The following is a 17427-nucleotide window of genomic DNA, read 5'->3' as shown; positions in this document are numbered from 1 at the left end:
TCTATGGGAGAAGCAGGCTGGTCTATTTGAGAGAAAACTGCCCTAGATTTAAAAGATGTGTCCAACTCTACTACTGACCTGTTGGATGACACTGGCCAAACCATTCCACAGCTCTGCAGTTCATTCTTCTGGATGTAAAATTGAACTAAAAATAAATTAGGCTTCAGTGAAAAAAGTATTATTTATATATGTTTGAAAAGGAATGAGAGTACACTAAAATATTGGTTTTATTTTTATTAGATAGCTGTGTCTTTGTATCCAGTAGAACCAAAGCTAGAGTAATTGAAAGCACTTTACAAGTATGTCAAAGTACTTTGTTTTAATAATATGTTCCTCTCTCAATGTATTTTGAAGCAACTGAGCACATCTAAGATTCCTTTCTGCCTGAAACTCAGGATTTTTTCTGTGCATGTCTTCTTTTAGTAACTCAGTAAGTGGTCTTGAGGGGGTGGTGATTGCCCTGTCTGGTCATTCGCTCCGTCTTTCAAACCTTGGAAATGTGTTTTGTAGTGTTCAATAAAAAATGGCTTAGTTTCCAGCAGACTGTAACACACTTCATGGCAGCACTCATGGCATCTTCATCAAATCAAATCAGCTCACTTTGGGGTCTCTTTTTTTACAACTTCCCCTTCTTGAAGTAACAACTCAGTCTTGGGGAAGATAACACCAAAGTTCAGACCCTGACAGTAAAATATGGTATAGCTGCACCATATGATGAAAAGCTGAGGGGTGGTAGTTCACATCCATTTAGGATTTAATTCAGCAGATACAGAATAATTTCATGTGTGAGTGATCCACTTATGGAATAATTTCTTCTGGATTTTCCATATTTTTCTAAGCTGTGATATGGTAAGATAAATTTATTCTGTTTGTCCTGAGTAGAAGTAGGGATAAGTAGGGTTGGATTTGATATACTTTATCCAGATTTGCACTGAAGAATGTATAAAGATTGAGTGGATTTCATTTTAACTATAGGAAATTTTTCTGAAAAAGAATAATAATTTATAGTAATGTTAACTTCTCCAAGGTAAAAGGTCAGAAAAATGGGTGGTGTTCTGATTTCTCCCTACAAGTTTTCCCCAATGTTGAGGTTGGAGTACATTTTCTTACAGACATGACTTTGCAAACACTGACAGAATTAAAAAAAAAATACAAAAGACATAAATTATCTAATGTTTAAACTCCAGAAACAAAATCTTGCTCAATATATTCTATTCTGTTTGTATTAATAAGGAAATTCTCAGCTCTCTACAGTGTGTGCAGGAGCTGCTTCAGCGAATAACCCAAACCAATGTTCGAATGGAAAGTGAATTAAAAGCACTGAAAGAAGACTATCAGGTCAGATTTTTCTCAATTAGACAAGCTGTTACTATCTGTTATGTATTTTTTAAGTCCAGGGCTGTTAAAGACATCTGTGTGCCTTTCAGAACTTTTGACCTCACTTCCATTGCTCCCTCAGCTCCCTAACTGTCAGCACAAGCCTTGAAGCACAGGCTGTGCTTTCCCTCTTTTCTCCCTAAAGTAAATCATGGTTGCCACTCTCAGCAGCCATTTCTAGAGGGCAAAACCAGAACAGGGTTACTTTCACATACTGAAATAAAATTATTTTAATTATTATTATTTTATAACTTTAGTTTCTTGTAATTTTCATATAGGTACCCTTTTCTGGGCAAATTTCAAATTTCAGATCTTCATTCATAGCTGGACCTTGTCCTCAGTTTTATTAAAGCAGAGGGCTAAGAGCATTATCTTTAGCCCTTTCTTGCTGTGTTTTCTGGCATCATATTTAAGCTAGAGGTGGGAAGTAGACATGCTGAAGAGTGTGGAGTTGCAGCACTCCTGAGTTCCTCTTTGTCTTAGTTTAGGGAAAATTTTGGGAAGAAACTTTTGAAGTGGTCCCTCTAGAAGCAACTTTAAGTGGCCTCTCTTCCCACCAGTTCAGGAGACATAAATTTCCTGTGAGAAGTGGAAAAAAATTGTTTATTTAACAAGCAAAGTACTCACAAACATGAAAATAATTATATTAAACAATTAAACGTCTCATTGTTTTGAAGAGATGGCAAATTCAGAAAGTCTTTCTGAATTTCAGAAGGATTTCTTTCAGAGTCCTTTTTGTGAGTGTGTCTGCTGTTTTCTCTCAGTCTCTCTGGGATCAGGTCTGGTGTCTGCAGTGTAGCTTGGGGTGCCCTAGACGATAGACCTGGTGTTACTGGACTGAACAGTAGCTGAACAGTTCCAAAAAACTACTGGCCTCAGCTAACTAAAAAACCCAACTAATTAAAAGCAAAGGAGAGGTCTGTTCTGCTGTCCATGCTGCAGGCAACACAGTGGGTGTGGATTCTTTGCTTCCTTTTTCTGCCAAGGTCAGGATTAAATGTATGGATGGTATTTCTTACTTGGCCTCAGATGTTTATTAGTTCTTATCCTACAGTCTCACAAACTGTGAGTTCTACAGCACTTCACTCTAACAAACTAAAAATGGAGCTGTAGCTCTCTCTCTCTACAAGGCCTTTTAAGGATAAACTGTCCAATTAAGAAATGGCACCTAAATTATTTTTACTTTTAACCCAATAACACAACACGCTTTTTAATCCAATTACACAAAACCACCCAAACCTATGGAGAAGAAGGTGAAGAAGAAGGACCAGCCACTGCCCTAAAACCTCCATCTTGCTTTATATATATTACTATATTCTAAAGCCTTAAACTCTAAATTTTCCACCCTGTGATATTACACCCTTCTATTCAAACTCTACACCGACAATCCCAGTTCTGTCATTCCATTTTGGAATCCTTCTCCACGGCCTCAGGTCAAACGCAGTGCTCTCTTGGGGGTCAGTGCTTGTCAGCACAGAAAGTCTGAAATTCTCAGTGACCAGGGTTCCAAGTGGGTGAGAAAGGATGCAGGGGAGCAAGTAGTTTCTGCAGACAACCTGTGTGCTGCTTCTCTTCCCCTTTGCTCTCAGAACCAGTCTTGGAGGTGCAGAACTTAATATCCAGTGTAAACAGAACAAATGACTGTGGATGCAAGCATCATAAAGTGACTTTAGGACACTCTTTCAGCTTGTAAAAGCTCAGAACAGTTCAGATTCCACATTTCAATAGCAGTCAGTGCACCGAAGGTTAAGGTCATATCCACTCCTATCAGATGTATCATTCAGGTACAACCACTGATTGAACTGTTAAAAATTATTATCTACTGTTTGCCCAGACATAACCACAACTGTTCCACTCTTTGAAGCCAGGCTTTTGAACTAGGAGTTCAGTAATTTCAAACTGAACTTCCAGTGTGGATATCTGCTTCTGTTTCTAAATAAATGCTTCTATGCTAATTAGAAATTATTCACTTCCCCTAAGACTTTACTTTTAACAGGTGTGAATAGTTTGACTTCTGCCACAATATAAACATAGGATTTCTGTATTTTGATGAAACAAGTACAGTTGAAGGTGAGCTATGTTCTCCATCAGAAAGTGGCTAAAACCTCCCTAGGAATTAAAGCATCTGAAACATTTTTCCAAAGATTAACTGAACAACCCTTTGGATGTAGAGTTGCCTAAAGTAGCATGATTTTTCTGTGGCTTCTGTTATTTGTATATTTGGTCCAGTGAAACAGCTGGAGTACTTGCTATTCATATAATCCTGGTTTTTGTTAAAGTAAGAAGGTATTGTGTTTTTTATTTTTGTAAGATCATTGCTTTGTAGATTAAAACAGAGGCTGGAGATAATTAACATATATAACCCTACTGATGATGTCTTTCGTAATACAGGAACCCTTTGGTCCTTTGGGTCGGGACTATTGAATAGCAAGTGTATTTTAAAGTGCTTTTTTCTGATAGCATTTCTGAGCTATTGTTTCCCCTCTCAGACAAAGTTTATAGTATGCCTTAAAGCTCCAGCTAAAACAGTAAATGGTATCTGTGAATCTTCTCTTTGAAGACTGCACATAAATGTCTGGAAGTGTGGCTTGTTTTCTTCTTGTTAAGGTATGGATGGAGGACAAGTCTCTCTTTTGCAGCCTGTGCAGGCCAAAGATTGATTTCTGGTTGCAATTATGCTAATTCTGATGAAAGCCTGCTCTGATTTGAGTCTGTTTGTATTAGACATTGGGAAGGTGTTACTGTTTTCAGTTGTTCTAACTACAGCACAAACCACTGCTGTCATCAAAGCAGACCTCAAAGGTAACTTCAGGTATAAATACTTTAGATGAAATGGGTATTGCAAGGCATGCCTTGGTTATGCTTATATATAAAAATAATTTTTTATCCATATATGCTTATATGGATAAAAAACTGATAAATTGATGTAAATGGACTTTTTTTTCAGTTTGATACAATTACCATGATATTCCAAGGAATGAGACAATGTTCGCTTCTTATTTTGCATTTTTGCTTTTTTTTAAATAGGGGGCTTTATAACTTTAAAAAAAATATTCTTATATTTTAATATATAACTTTTCAAAAAATATTCTTAAACAGATGACAGAATACTTGAGAATGCAAGGAATTCAGGTATTCCCATGTCTGTACAACTGGCTTTAACATGTGATCAGTTCCATACATCTGCTACTTCTGAGATTTTGCCCTAAGATCTATGCTGTGAATAACTATAATCATCCATCACCAAGGAGCTTGCATTTCAGGTGCAAGTAAAAGCATCCTTGGAGTTAAGAGCAGGTTCATCAAAGAGAGGAGGTCTTGGATTTCTGGTTTATACAACTGGATGAAAGATGCTACATCAGAGTGGGATTATTCAGACAATGTATTGCTGAATTGTCCCATTTTTAGAAATACATAATCTGTCAAAGAAGATCCATTTTATTCTTATGCACAACTTTTCCCGTGTGTACAAAAGTGCAGGGTAGTTTGAATTTTCCTAGTATTAGTACCTGTAAAATATAATTTTATTAGTAGTGTAGCTAAATTAACATAGATATTTTAAAATTGGTGCTAAGTGAATCAAAAATTGACTCATTTTTGGTTAAAAGATTTCGTAAAAAAGTATTAGTTTGGAGTATTTCCTCCATAACATTTTTCAAGTGGACTTTTAAAGAAACTCAACGGAATCATAAATATGTAGCTAGTCATACAGCTTACATTAAAGTTATGCTTACATTATCAAATATATTTTTTTCATCTATACAGCAGGAAATGGAATGCAGGAACTCTTATCTTCCATATTGTGTGCTATAAAAATATGGTAGGGTAAAAATTCCAAGAGTACCTGATATCTGTGTGAAGTTGCTGCTGATTTACACAAGACTCCTTTAATTTAGCACAGGAAAGCTGAAAGAGTTAACCCAAAACTGTTGCAAGTACAGTTATGGTGGTATAAAACTTAATATTACTGTTATTTCAATGCACTCCTATTTCAGTGACCTAATAAAAATAAATTAAAGCATAATCAGATAGATACTTCATGTTGCAATAGATATGTTTTAGAATGTAAAGATTGTATAGTTTATAAGAGAGGTTAATAAACAATTCAGGACAGAAAAACTGATTATAAAAACATTTTTTTTTCCTGTCAGTATACAGTAGTTTTTTCTTTAAGTACAGTGGCTCTGGATTATGCTACATTTCATAGCTCTCATCTCTGGACTTTATATTACTTTTTCAGCACATCAAAACTTATGCAGTGAAACTGAATAATGGCAAGTGTTTTTATACCCTTTTATAGCCATTTCTTTTTTCATAACCTCCCCCTGTTTCCTGTTAGCTAAACTATAAGCACCTTTCTGTTAATTTATGAAAATTATTGTTGAGATAGCACATTATCACTGATCTGTATGGCACTTGCAGCATGTTAGAAGCAAAGGTCCAAGCAACATAAAACACATCAAAATTCATTAATGTGGTATTGATTATTTTTTGGATAATTAATTTTATTGCAGGCCCTTGAAAGAGATAATGAGCTGCAAAGGGAGAAGGCAAAGGAAAATGAAGAAAAGTTCCTTAATCTTCAGAATGAGCATGAGAAGGCACTAAGAACTTGGAAAAATGATGTAGGTTTATTAAATTAAATGCTTTAGTGTTAAAAGTTTTTTGGAATAGTTCTCAAGCATTTCAGGTAATCCCTAAAAGCCAAGAAAATACCGCAGAAATAATGCAGTAAAACCAGCTCATTTCTTCTGCAGTAATACAGATACTTCTAGAAATGAATGTTTTTTCAAGGCAGATTTAGGTTGACTTCTGTGCTCTAAGAGGTCAGTGCTCTTCCTGCAGCTCTGATTCGAAAGGAATTCTTCAGTGTGAACTGAGGGTGAAAGGGGATAAGAAAAGGTGTGTCTGCTATGTCCCCCTAGTGAATTCACCTCTGTGGACACCTAAACAATAGTTTTTCTTCTATATTTGACATTCTTTCTATTACCTCATTACTTTTAAAGAATACTTTGGCAATTATTTAATCCAAAACAATTAGCAAAACATTGTAGCTGTAAAAATTGTCTGCAATAATAAATGCATGTTTGGATGTAGGAAAGATTAATACCACTTCAATAAGACAAGCTCTGCTTAATGTGTGGAAACCAGACTCTTAGCAGCATTTGTTTAATAGTCTGTCTTTTTTATTTCTATGTGCTTGGCACTTGCTGCCAGAAAGGTTTTGATTTTGGTAGATAGATTTCCAGGGAAGCTGTAGGGAAATAATGCAAAGTTGTCCTTGTAATCCTGTTGTCCAAGGTTCACTCCTTCAAGTGCAGCCACTGTGGGGATGACTGCAACCATGAGACCACAAAATAGCTGAACTGTTCTGATGCTCAGTTCCCTTAGAAAATTTGATTTCCCTGATTCCTTGGAGAATTTTATGCCATAATTTCCTCTATAGACATGGGAATTTGCCCTGCTTACTTCTCAGGAATGTTTGCATCTGTTCTGTAGATCTTTGTTATTCCTTTTCATACTTCTGCTATGGCTAACTAGAATTTTTTTCTCCTAAAGTAAATAATCAAGGATAAAGTTAACACTGGTCCAGAAATCTTTGTAAATTAAGTAGAGGTATTTCTGTAAAATTGCCCTTTGTTTCTTTTTACAAGTTGTAGTTTGGACCATTCAGTTAGTTCTAAATACAAAAATTTAATTGTTACGTATTTTATGAAGGAAGATTGGATACTTGAGGCTATTTACAGAAGTAAAGGGCTAAGCAAATTATTTGCTATTGTGATTTCTTGGCAGTGTAGGTAGAGAATGAATGGGGAATATTATATTTAGCTTTGAGCCAAAAAGGAAGAAAGCTACAAATACAAATATCACTTTTTTGGAGTATTGCTACAAGCAGCAAATGGTGGGAAAAAAAATCCCAAATCTGTTAATAAAAGCTATAATCTGTAATGGAAATGTGGTTAAAATTTTGGTTGAATGAAAGAGCTCAATTACTTTATACAAAGAAATTCCTTAGCATACTTTCTTTTAAGGATGAAGTTTCATTTGCTAAGCTGTTCATGCCTTTGAAAAATGCTGGTTTACCCATTTGAACATGCAGTAAAGAGTTTGTGTGCTCTGTGTACTGCAATTATTACAGGAGGAAAACATGAGAAGAGAAATACACACTATTAAAAATGAGCTGAATTCCCTTAAAGGACTTCATAGACATCTTGAAGATTATCATCTTCCTCTAGGAAATCAGCATTCTGAGCAAGGGGAAAATCTGCAGGTAAGTGTCTTTACTAGCTGCGGTGTGTCTTGTAAAAATGCCAGAGAATTGAAGATATGACAGTTCTTCTCATCTTGTCTATCATGTCCACTGATTCTCCTTTGACATGGCTCAGCCTAAAAATTTATGTGACAATGGCTCTAAATATCACTGAAACTTACTATACCCAGAGAATGTTCTCCTTTTATCAAGAGAGATGCTTATATCACAGAAACCTGAGATACTACTTCATTAATAAATTTTTACCTAACAGATAGCAGTTAACTTAAGCCTCCTATCTTTACTAAACCCTATTACACAGACATTTTCTGTGGGTATTTCTCAAATACTGGGGCAGATCCAATTGACTTCATATGTATGTAAGTTCCCTGGAGGTATGGAAGTAGGTCCACCTCTACTCAGAGGAACTAATTTCAGCTTCTCTAAAATCTGAAACACAGGACAGACCAGAGGGTTGTTTTTATCAATACACAGGTTATCTAAGTGCTTCTGTTTTAGTTTAAGAAACACCAACCTTTATGTCACATAGCATGTTTAGGAGCCATCAGAGGCACAGCAAGCTCATCAGGTGGTGAATGCAGGAGGTAAAAGACTTTTATGCAGTGCAGGCTGAGCTAGAATTGAGCTTGGATTGTTGGCTGAGTCAAATCCATGTTCAGCTCTAGGTGCAGGGCACATATGGGACGTCAACAAAGATGGGCTTTTGGAACAAAAGGAAGAACACATAGCAGCTCTGTTATAGCCCATGATGCCTGCAGCTATACATACAGATACAGCAGATCCCTCTGGTATATCCCCTGCAGCTATACATATAGATAGAACAGATCCCTCTCTTATATCTCCTGCAGCTCTGTGTTATGATCAAACTGCATTGCAAACTTGTGTTCCACTCTTCTATGGGACTGAAAAAATTGGGCAGTCAGAAGCCAGTAAAACCTTCTCTGTGCATTGAGTGTGTTCTGTTGTTCTGTTGTGTATTTTCCTTTAACTTTTACAAACAAGTAATGATCTATCTTCAAAGAACAGAAGACTCATTTTTCATGTATACAGTCTTGTTTGTAGTGTTAAGAAAATAGGAGGACACTAGGATTGTAAAGACAGGTAACTATTTTAGAAGTAGGCCATGAATTGTCAGTAAAGTGACAAGCAGTAAAAATAGTTTAGGGTTTGGAAGAATGTAAAATCAATTTCTTCTCTATGCACATACATACGTATGTTTATAGCTAACATACATATACACATGGCTGTGGTATGGGCTTAAAAATGCAAGGGAAATGAGATTTGAAATGATTGTTCATTGTGCCAAAGCTGAACTCTACAAGGAATTAAGCTAATTGTGTATCTTAAAAATCAGTGTTTCCTTGAATGGAAATGGAATATTGATTTTGTTTAGGATGCAGAATCAAAGTGGTTAGGCATTCATGATAAACAGTACTAGTGCTTACTAAGATATCCCCATGGGTTTGAAAGCAGAAAAGCTTAAAGCATATGCTCATAAATGCAAAAGAAGTCAGATGTCTTCCAAATATACATCTTACACTATCTTATGGCAAATTGCCACACCACTTTGTGTTGTACAATCATTAGATTTCCAAAGCTAGGCAGGTTGGACTGAGTGGAGCAGTGCCAAGAAACTGAAGCTGCAGCAGATCATATTGGTTATCCTGATTTGTGGAATTTCACCTTGTATCACTAATGAGTCAGCCTCTAGTGACACATAAAAGGAAAAGGTGTTGTCTTGGATTTAGATCTTGACTGTGGTTCCAAGTGTTCTAAGGAAATATGCTTATACTTATTTTTACACCTAGTGCTATCTGAAATCCCTGTGGTTATTTGTGGGGCATGAAATTCAAAAAGGTACTTAAACTTCTTCACACTGATCACCTCTGGAACAGTAATTAAACAAAAGACATTTTTAAAAGAAAGGTACAATGTCAGACTTTAATACAGACTTGGGTTGCAATTTAATTTAACCTTACCATGCTTCACTTTTAGTTTGATATAATTTGTAATTCAGCTGTGTACCATTAGAGAATAGGGTTACACCCACCAAGGGCTTGCAGTAATTCTTTTGTGGGTGTATGTACAGGGAGATCTGGTTTTCAGAAGGGTTTGAATTTCACACTATGAAATAGTCTTTTGAGGGAAAAGGTTATTTAGGGATTTTGTGTTTCTTAGTTAGACTTTACTAAATCACAGGCAAAAAATTAAAATCCAAGTTTAAAAGTTTTGCTATTTAGGTATTTTAGTTTGTCCTCTCGGACCTATTTTTTAAGGGCTGAACAGCCGTTTGAATTTATTGAAAAGTAGGTTTCTTCAACCCATCTGAAAACCTGGAAAGGAAACATGAACTCTTTCTGCCTTTTTCTGGACACTTCATCCTTTTTGTTTCAGATGCAGTCACCAGCTCAGCCCACACCAACAAATGTGGGAAATTCCACTGATGTGGCTGTCTTATTCCTGTAGAAAAGACTAATGTACACAGTTATAGAGTGGTGCTTGGTGTTTCTGTCTGAAGAAAGAGCTCCTAGAAACAAAAGATTGTAAGATAAATACAGATTTCAGGAAAGAAAAAGGAAATTTCTACTATTTGTATTCAAAAGGCTTGAAAGTGTGATGCCAGGGCTATATAGAGGAAAGAAGCAATTTCAATTAAAAACCTAGAAAACAAAATGTGCCATATATACAATTTCCAAGTGTGACAGTGAAAATAAGGATAAAACATGAGGAAAAGAGAAAGAAATTTCAACTGAAACTTCAAATTGACGGTGGAGGAAAATTATTTTAGGACCCTCCTCTATTTACCATGACTCCTCCCTCCCCCAAACCAGAAATTTGGGAGCCTCAGGGTGTTCTTGTGACCTGTAGGAAACTGTTTCCAGCAGATTTGTGTTCTACATCCCTAGTCTGCTGCACTGCAACAGCCCCATTTTTTAGCAGTGCTGTGTCCCTGCCTCCCTCCACTCTGCAATATTCTCTGTCCTCCCCACACAGCCAGTGCCCAGGCACAGCTCTTGTAACTCCCTCCCACATCCCAGCCTTCCTCCTGCAACACTTCCAGTCACCCAAGTGTCTTCAGCTCTTTCCCACATCTTTTATGGACTGAGCTCCCTCCCACATCTGCCTCTTTTATATCCTATCTTTAGGGCAAGAGCCAGCACGTGCTCCTGTCTTCAGCTGCCAAACAGTTGATGATGATAAAGGATGCATCTCCTTTTGCTTTTATTTTGGTGGGATATTATTTTCTTCACTATTCAGGCCCTAGTTTCCACAGAACTTCATTGACTGCAGCTTTCAAAACTGAGCACAAATACAGATGCAGTAGTAGACCAGTGATTTAGACTTTCAAGTAGACAAATCTTTCAGGCTTCTGTTCTTGTTGAATTTGACTCAAATTCAAGTTAAAAAGCTATTTGGGAAGGAGTGAGGAACTAAATGTCAGGGATTGTAAATTCAGAAGCCTTGTGAAACAAAGTTAAAAGTCCTGGGCATTTTGCTATTAAAAAATGTTGTTTATACGTGCATGTGCTGGTTTTGTGTGCATGTTGTTTATGTGTTTGGGTGTAAACAACAATCATGCAGGATTTTTGCATGTGGAATCACTGAGCAGTTCAGTGAGTGGGCCAGCAGAGAGAGGGAGTAATCCAATCACCACAGGTACAACACAAATTCCTTCCACTGAGGAATTCTGTCAACTTTGTGCACTGTAATATAGCAGGACCTGAATTCTTTCCTACTCTTCTAGGGTATTAGTCTGCTTTTTTCTTTTCCTCTGTTTACATTTACTCTTTATGCTTCAGGTCTTTGTTTTCCATCAGAATTGTAAAATTAATTTTAAATCTCAGTCCTGAACTTTTTACCTTATTAGTGACTATAGTAAATTACTAAAATACCTATGATCTTTTGTTTCTTTCTATGCTAGAGTGGTCAAGAACACTCAAAAGACAGTGAAATACAAGCTATTCAGAAAGACCATGAGTTTATGCAGCCTGTAATAAGAAAATATGGTAATTGTGGAAATGAGGAAGAAACTGAAGTAAAAACCACAAAGCACCAGTCTTCAGGCATTGAGGAATTAAAGACAGAACAAAGTAATAACCTTCCATGGCTAATAGAGATAAGTAGTTTTGTTAAGAAAGGATAAATGTTTTCAGATATAGTATATGACAAGAAAGGGCTTAAATTAAATGGTCATATCTAAAATCTACAGAATATTAATATATTCTCTGCTCTCTCAGTTCATAAATATTTTGCAAGTGACCATAGTGCAATATTTACTTTCAGAAACTTTTTGACAGGCTTGTATGTGTAATATAATATATGACAATTGATACCAATCCTGAGTCCACCTCTTTGGAAATTCTAAAAGTGTAAAAATAAAGCATTACATAACCTCTGGGTTATCAGTCACTAACTAGAGAATACCCTCACTCTACAGGGTCACAAGTTCTTGAGAACAGTTTTAAGGATGAAATTAATGTTGCTAGCCCTTGTGAAGTAAAGCAAAGGGAGGTTTCTCCCAGGAACACCCTCTGCACAGATACTGATTTAATTACCCAAGGACACACCTGGGAGATGCATGTCCCTGGATGCAGAGAGGCAGAAGGAACAGCACACAGAACCTTACCAGATGAAAACAATGCAGATTCAGATCAAAAGCCACAGGGCAGCCCTGAGCCCTTGGCAGCACACCACACACAAACAAGGAAGGACTCTTTGGGCGGTGCTGAAGCTGTAGGTGCTGACAGGATAAACAGAAGTCTGGAGCATGACAGCAGCAAGGAAGGATTGTGCAATACTGCAGATCAATCAGCTTGTGCCAAGGCAGATGCAAACTCAGACACCACACAGCACAACAAAAGTGTCCTTACACCTGAAGCACCCAAACCTGAGTCTGAAGCTGTTCTTTGCACTGAGAAGAGTGCTCTGTGTGACAGAAGTGCAGACAACCACCAAGCTAAGGAGTTAAGTTTTAGCATCCTACCTTATATTAATTCTCAAGCAGAATACCAAAAATGCAGCTTGCTGAATAGTGACAATTCTGTAGGCAGTGGATTACACAAAACAGAAAAAAACTTCAATCTGAGTGGTTTACATAGAGATAAACTTCCTCTGGACCAGACACACATAGATGTTGAAGGCAGAAATGATGACAATGCCAGAAACATGAACAGCACTGGTGTTCTGGCAACTGATGCTCAACATCCACCAGCTGTTTGTTGTGATAACACAAGTGCTGATGATGCTGCTGCAAAAGAATGCAGAGATAATAAGTCTCTCTTAGGTACTTTTAATTTATACCCCCCAAAAACTGAGAGAGGAGTAAATGCAGATGACATGCACAGCAATCAACCTGAACAAAGCAGTGCTAAACAAACAGGGAATGCTACAAACCCATGGACTTCCAGTCCTGAAGCCAAATCTCCAGTAAAGGCTGATGGTCTCGAAATTGCTCACAAAAACCCCCCAGCAGATAGGGCATGTCCAGATAAACTAATTCCACATAAAAATGTTAACAATGGTACTCAGATACACTCCATCAAAGCTGGACATTCCCTGGAGATTAATGCTTCAACAAATAACACATTGTTAAAAGAGAAGAAGGACTCACTGAGTGGAACAGTTCCAGGAATGAAGTTTGCTGAGGGTCACCTGAAAGAACCATGCTCTTTACCCATGAGAACATCTGGAAATTTAGTAAACATAAGTGTAAGGTCATCCTTTGATCTTCCAACCTCAGATAAAAAAGCTGAGAAAACTCCACTATACTTGAATTTTTTAGCTCTCAGTTCTTGTTCAAGAGTAAATCAAATGAGAGGTCAAGCTACATGGGCTTTAGCTTCCAAGGAGCCTTCCCTTTTGAAAGACAAACCAGCATGCTTAGTGGAAAATACAACCATTGTTTCAAACACACAGAGTCAAGATCTCAGTGAAAATGGGGACAGTGGAGAAACAGGACAAGGTAAGAAAATAGAAACAATAATGTTCTGAACCATGTGGTGCTTAGAAAAATTTTTAGAAGGTAAAGGTTTTAGTGTAGAAAAATGTAAACCTGACGTTTTAGTTAGATCACAAAAAGGTGAGATTGCTCTGTTTATGCTATAAATGCAGATAAACAGCTTTTGTTAGCTTATCAATCAATTAGTTGATTAAATATTTTTTTCACATATTTCCCTTTGTGGAATAACAGCAGTGCAATGGCAAACTGAATTTTGATAGGCATTTCTAAACCTAATGTCGAGCATATTCTGTCAGGGCTCTGCATGGATTTGAAAAGCACTGAGCAGCTTTTGCAAATTATTCAGTGTTCTCATTTTGCATTAAAATTAGGGTGGATTTTGAACCAGTAGATCCTTCTTTGAGTGGATCTTACAGAAATTTACTTTTTATTGTACAGCTCTAATTTAGATGGACTATTAAAACCATCTGAATGTGCTGACTGTGTGAAAGAACTTCATATTCTGCCAGGCTCTGGAAAACTTGAAAAAAAAACTTGAAAAATCTTTGGAGCTTGAGGTGCTCAAGGAAGATTTTAATCTACTATTGACACTTGGTTATTATTTGTTGAGCAATATTTTGCACATACAAAATAGTAAATATGAACTTTATTCCATGGGTTTCTAAATCATTACTGAGATGTGGAAAAACTGTATTTCAGATTTGTGAGCTGGTAGATTACCCCAAAACCTGGCAGTTTTTCCAAAGAGCAGGATCCACAGGACAGGGTGTTTGTGTCTACTGAGTTTTTGTTGGTGCAGTATTTTCACCTTTGGCCCCTGAAAATATCAAGAGCAGTCTGGACTCCCATCCTTACTTTTGCAGCCAGAGGCAGACAGAAACCCAGCAGTCTGGTTCTTTACATTGCTCTGTTATGAATTTAGCTCTATAGGTAATTTTGTTTCTGTCCTTGGTCTCCTGCTCATGGATATTTATGTTCTGATGCACATTTTTTGAAGTTCACTTTCAGAAATGCCTTTGTGCCTAAAACAGCAGTAGTGGTAGCAAGGTACCAGAACCCTGATCTCAGATGGCACATTATTTCTTTTAATAATGTGAATTTTGGTATCTGTTTCAATAAAATGAAGGCCTAGTTACATGATGTTCTGCATGTATCTTTTCTGTAAGAACAGACAGAGCTATCTGAATTTCTTCCCTGTGAGTTGTTCCTCTTCTTCTTTCTGTATGCAAAGTGCTGGAACTCCAAGTGATTCTGAGAGATTCATCCAAAGGAATTGGTAGGCAGCTAACTCCAGTCCCTCAGTTGAGTTGCTTAGTGACCAGACCTTGAATTCCAGCAAACCTTCACGGTGAGGGTCTTGGTCTGTGTCCCAGATGTGCCTCATGAATTGAGATAGGTTCCTCCTTGAGGCTGCTGCACCTCCTTGGGAGAGAGGAGAACCTCCCTGTGAGGTCTCCTACAGGCTCCCGGTGTTTGTTGTGCTTGTTGTTTGTGTTGGTTTGTTTGCAGATCTCTTCCCAAATGGCAGACTTGCAGTGGAATCCATGTGGGCACTGGACCTACATTTTAAATCTTTTTTTTGGCTGACTGGAGCACAAACCATTTAGCCATACGAGAGAGCTGGAGGTGAAGAGAATTGGTGAAAGAGTTTAGTAAATCTGCCTGAGGGAATTCCTTTTACTGCTTAACCACAGTGCAGTTTACTATTTATATGCTGGCTCCCAGAGAGCAGACACTCCACATCAGTAAATGAAGGAAGGAACTGGGAGTGGGAAAGATCTTCCTGGCAGATGCTTAAAAAAGAAAATAAACACAACCATTTTCCTGTTCCTCCCAAGAGAAGATGTCAGTATTCTGAAATAACTGTTACATAACTATGAGGTAACATGGATTTTCACAGCAAAACAAGGTTTTACTGTCAATGCTGTGAACAGTTCCTGTTTGCATTGTGAGAGCATCCTTGTGTTTTCACCTTGCAAGGAATTTGATAATGGTTGCAACAGAATCTACTGGTGCTGCATGAAGCCTCTGAAGGACTGGAGGTTTATACTTGTTTGTAATGAATCTACTCACCTGCCTTTCCTACCTTTAGTAGATGGCTATTGCCTGACCACCTGAAACATCAGATAGAGCCATTAACACAGACTCCTAAAAATGTTTTTGATTGTCTGAAAAGCTCTGTATTCATGTCTTCTTTTATTACAAGTCACCCTGGAATATCATGTTATAATGGCATTAATTATGCATTTTATTATTGTTATCAGACAGTGAGTTTAAATAGCATTTGAAAAAATATATTCAGTTAGAATATTTTGAATACATACACTTACTATAAATCACTTTTCTGTCATTAACTTAATATATGAAAATGAGAGAACATTTTTAATTAAAGGAGAAATATACCTCATCTTTAGAGAAAAAATAGATGAAGCATGTGAAAGAAAAAAAATGAAGGGCAAAAGCCTACAACAAAGATCCAGGGATTTAAAACAAAAATAGTTGATTTTTTAAGATCAGAGGTAAACCAGTTTAGTCATTCACAATTAGTGCCTGGAGACTAAATTGCAGTTGTTACCATTTCCTTTTTGTCAATCAGGTTGTAGTAGTTTGAACAGAGCTGCCAACACTCTTAATGCCTCCAGTATCCACCAAGAGCCCCAGGGAGAGCCTAGTGAAGAATGGAATGCTACAGCAAAGGCTTTTTATGATTCTTCTTTTCCCACAGAACATGTAAGTCAATTAAAAATATTGCAGACCAGACCTCAGTGAGCTAATTCCACAGATATTTGTACAACTGTACCCATCTGGATACTTTAAGGCTGAGTCAATCTCCGAAATAATATCAAAAGGGCAACAAGACACCATTTTTCACAATTAAGGTTGATAGAAAGCAGCAGGAAAAAGTCACAGCATATGAATCAAACAGATGCTAACCAGTCTGTTTGGGAGGGGAGGAAGAGGCTAGTCTATTGTGTACCCTAATAAAAATCATCACTTACAGTAAAAGTAGAAGTTAAAAAAAGGAAAATAGTAGTATGTAAAAGTATAAAAACATTGTTTCCTCTATTACTTGATAAGACCATGTAGTTTAAAAGAATCCATGGAAGAATAAAAATTCAGCACATCTGTGAATTAGAGCCTGTCCATTTATCACACACTGTAGTTATGTGATGCCCTATTTAGAGTAATGTTATTTTGTAGGGTAACATTAGACAAATATGTAAAAACCTGTTGTTTCCAAATGCCTTATCACTGCATTTTCAGATCTGTGTTAGACTCTGGAGCTTGAACAGCTCTATTAGAATTTGACCCAATGTTGAATGTATGGTTCAAAAGTGATACAATTTACAGAGGTTCTAGAGGTATTTTTATTTCACATGTAGTTAGGGCTGTCTCTGGATGAGGTGTACAGTGGTTTCAAGTGACTGAGTTGGCTGACCAGCAGATAATCAGGTTTTGATGCCATCAGCATCCACAATCCCTGAAATTCACAATACTGATGTTTGTAATTGCACCACTTTCCTAGCCTGACTCTACTTGTGAATGACACTGAGGTGCATTTTTCACCAAACACAGTGGTGGTGCTTACTCTATGTCTCTTGCTTTTTCTCAGAGGTGGAACCAGCTGAGTGAACTCCACCATGTAAATACAGCTGAAGCAAAGCTGTGTTTCATTATCTGCTTTGTCACCTCCAAACTAAAGCTCCTGTTGTCTAGCTAAGAAAAAGCAGAGATGGACAAGAACACTGCCTTGATGGTTTCACCTTAGATTTTCCAAATCCTTAATCTACAAAATCTCAGCCTGCAATAATGCACTCCT

The 17427-nt window shown here is 37.2% G+C and overlaps 1 protein-coding gene across 1 annotated transcript in view; it reads left to right on the top strand.

Annotated features, from left to right (window-relative positions):
- Nucleotides 1–17427, top strand: part of CCDC73 (coiled-coil domain containing 73) — a 95784-nt gene that overhangs the window by 75989 nt on the left and 2368 nt on the right. The window contains 7 exon segments of the mRNA XM_050974902.1: nucleotides 1234–1338; nucleotides 5892–6002; nucleotides 7517–7648; nucleotides 10043–10093; nucleotides 11571–11739; nucleotides 12087–13610; nucleotides 16204–16337. Coding sequence (XP_050830859.1) covers nucleotides 1234–1338; nucleotides 5892–6002; nucleotides 7517–7648; nucleotides 10043–10093; nucleotides 11571–11739; nucleotides 12087–13610; nucleotides 16204–16337 — 2226 coding nt within the window.

This window comes from Serinus canaria, chromosome 5, assembly GCF_022539315.1.
Source record: "Serinus canaria isolate serCan28SL12 chromosome 5, serCan2020, whole genome shotgun sequence".
Lineage (NCBI taxonomy): Eukaryota > Metazoa > Chordata > Aves > Passeriformes > Fringillidae > Serinus > Serinus canaria.
This window is presented reverse-complemented; position numbering and strand designations above follow the sequence as displayed.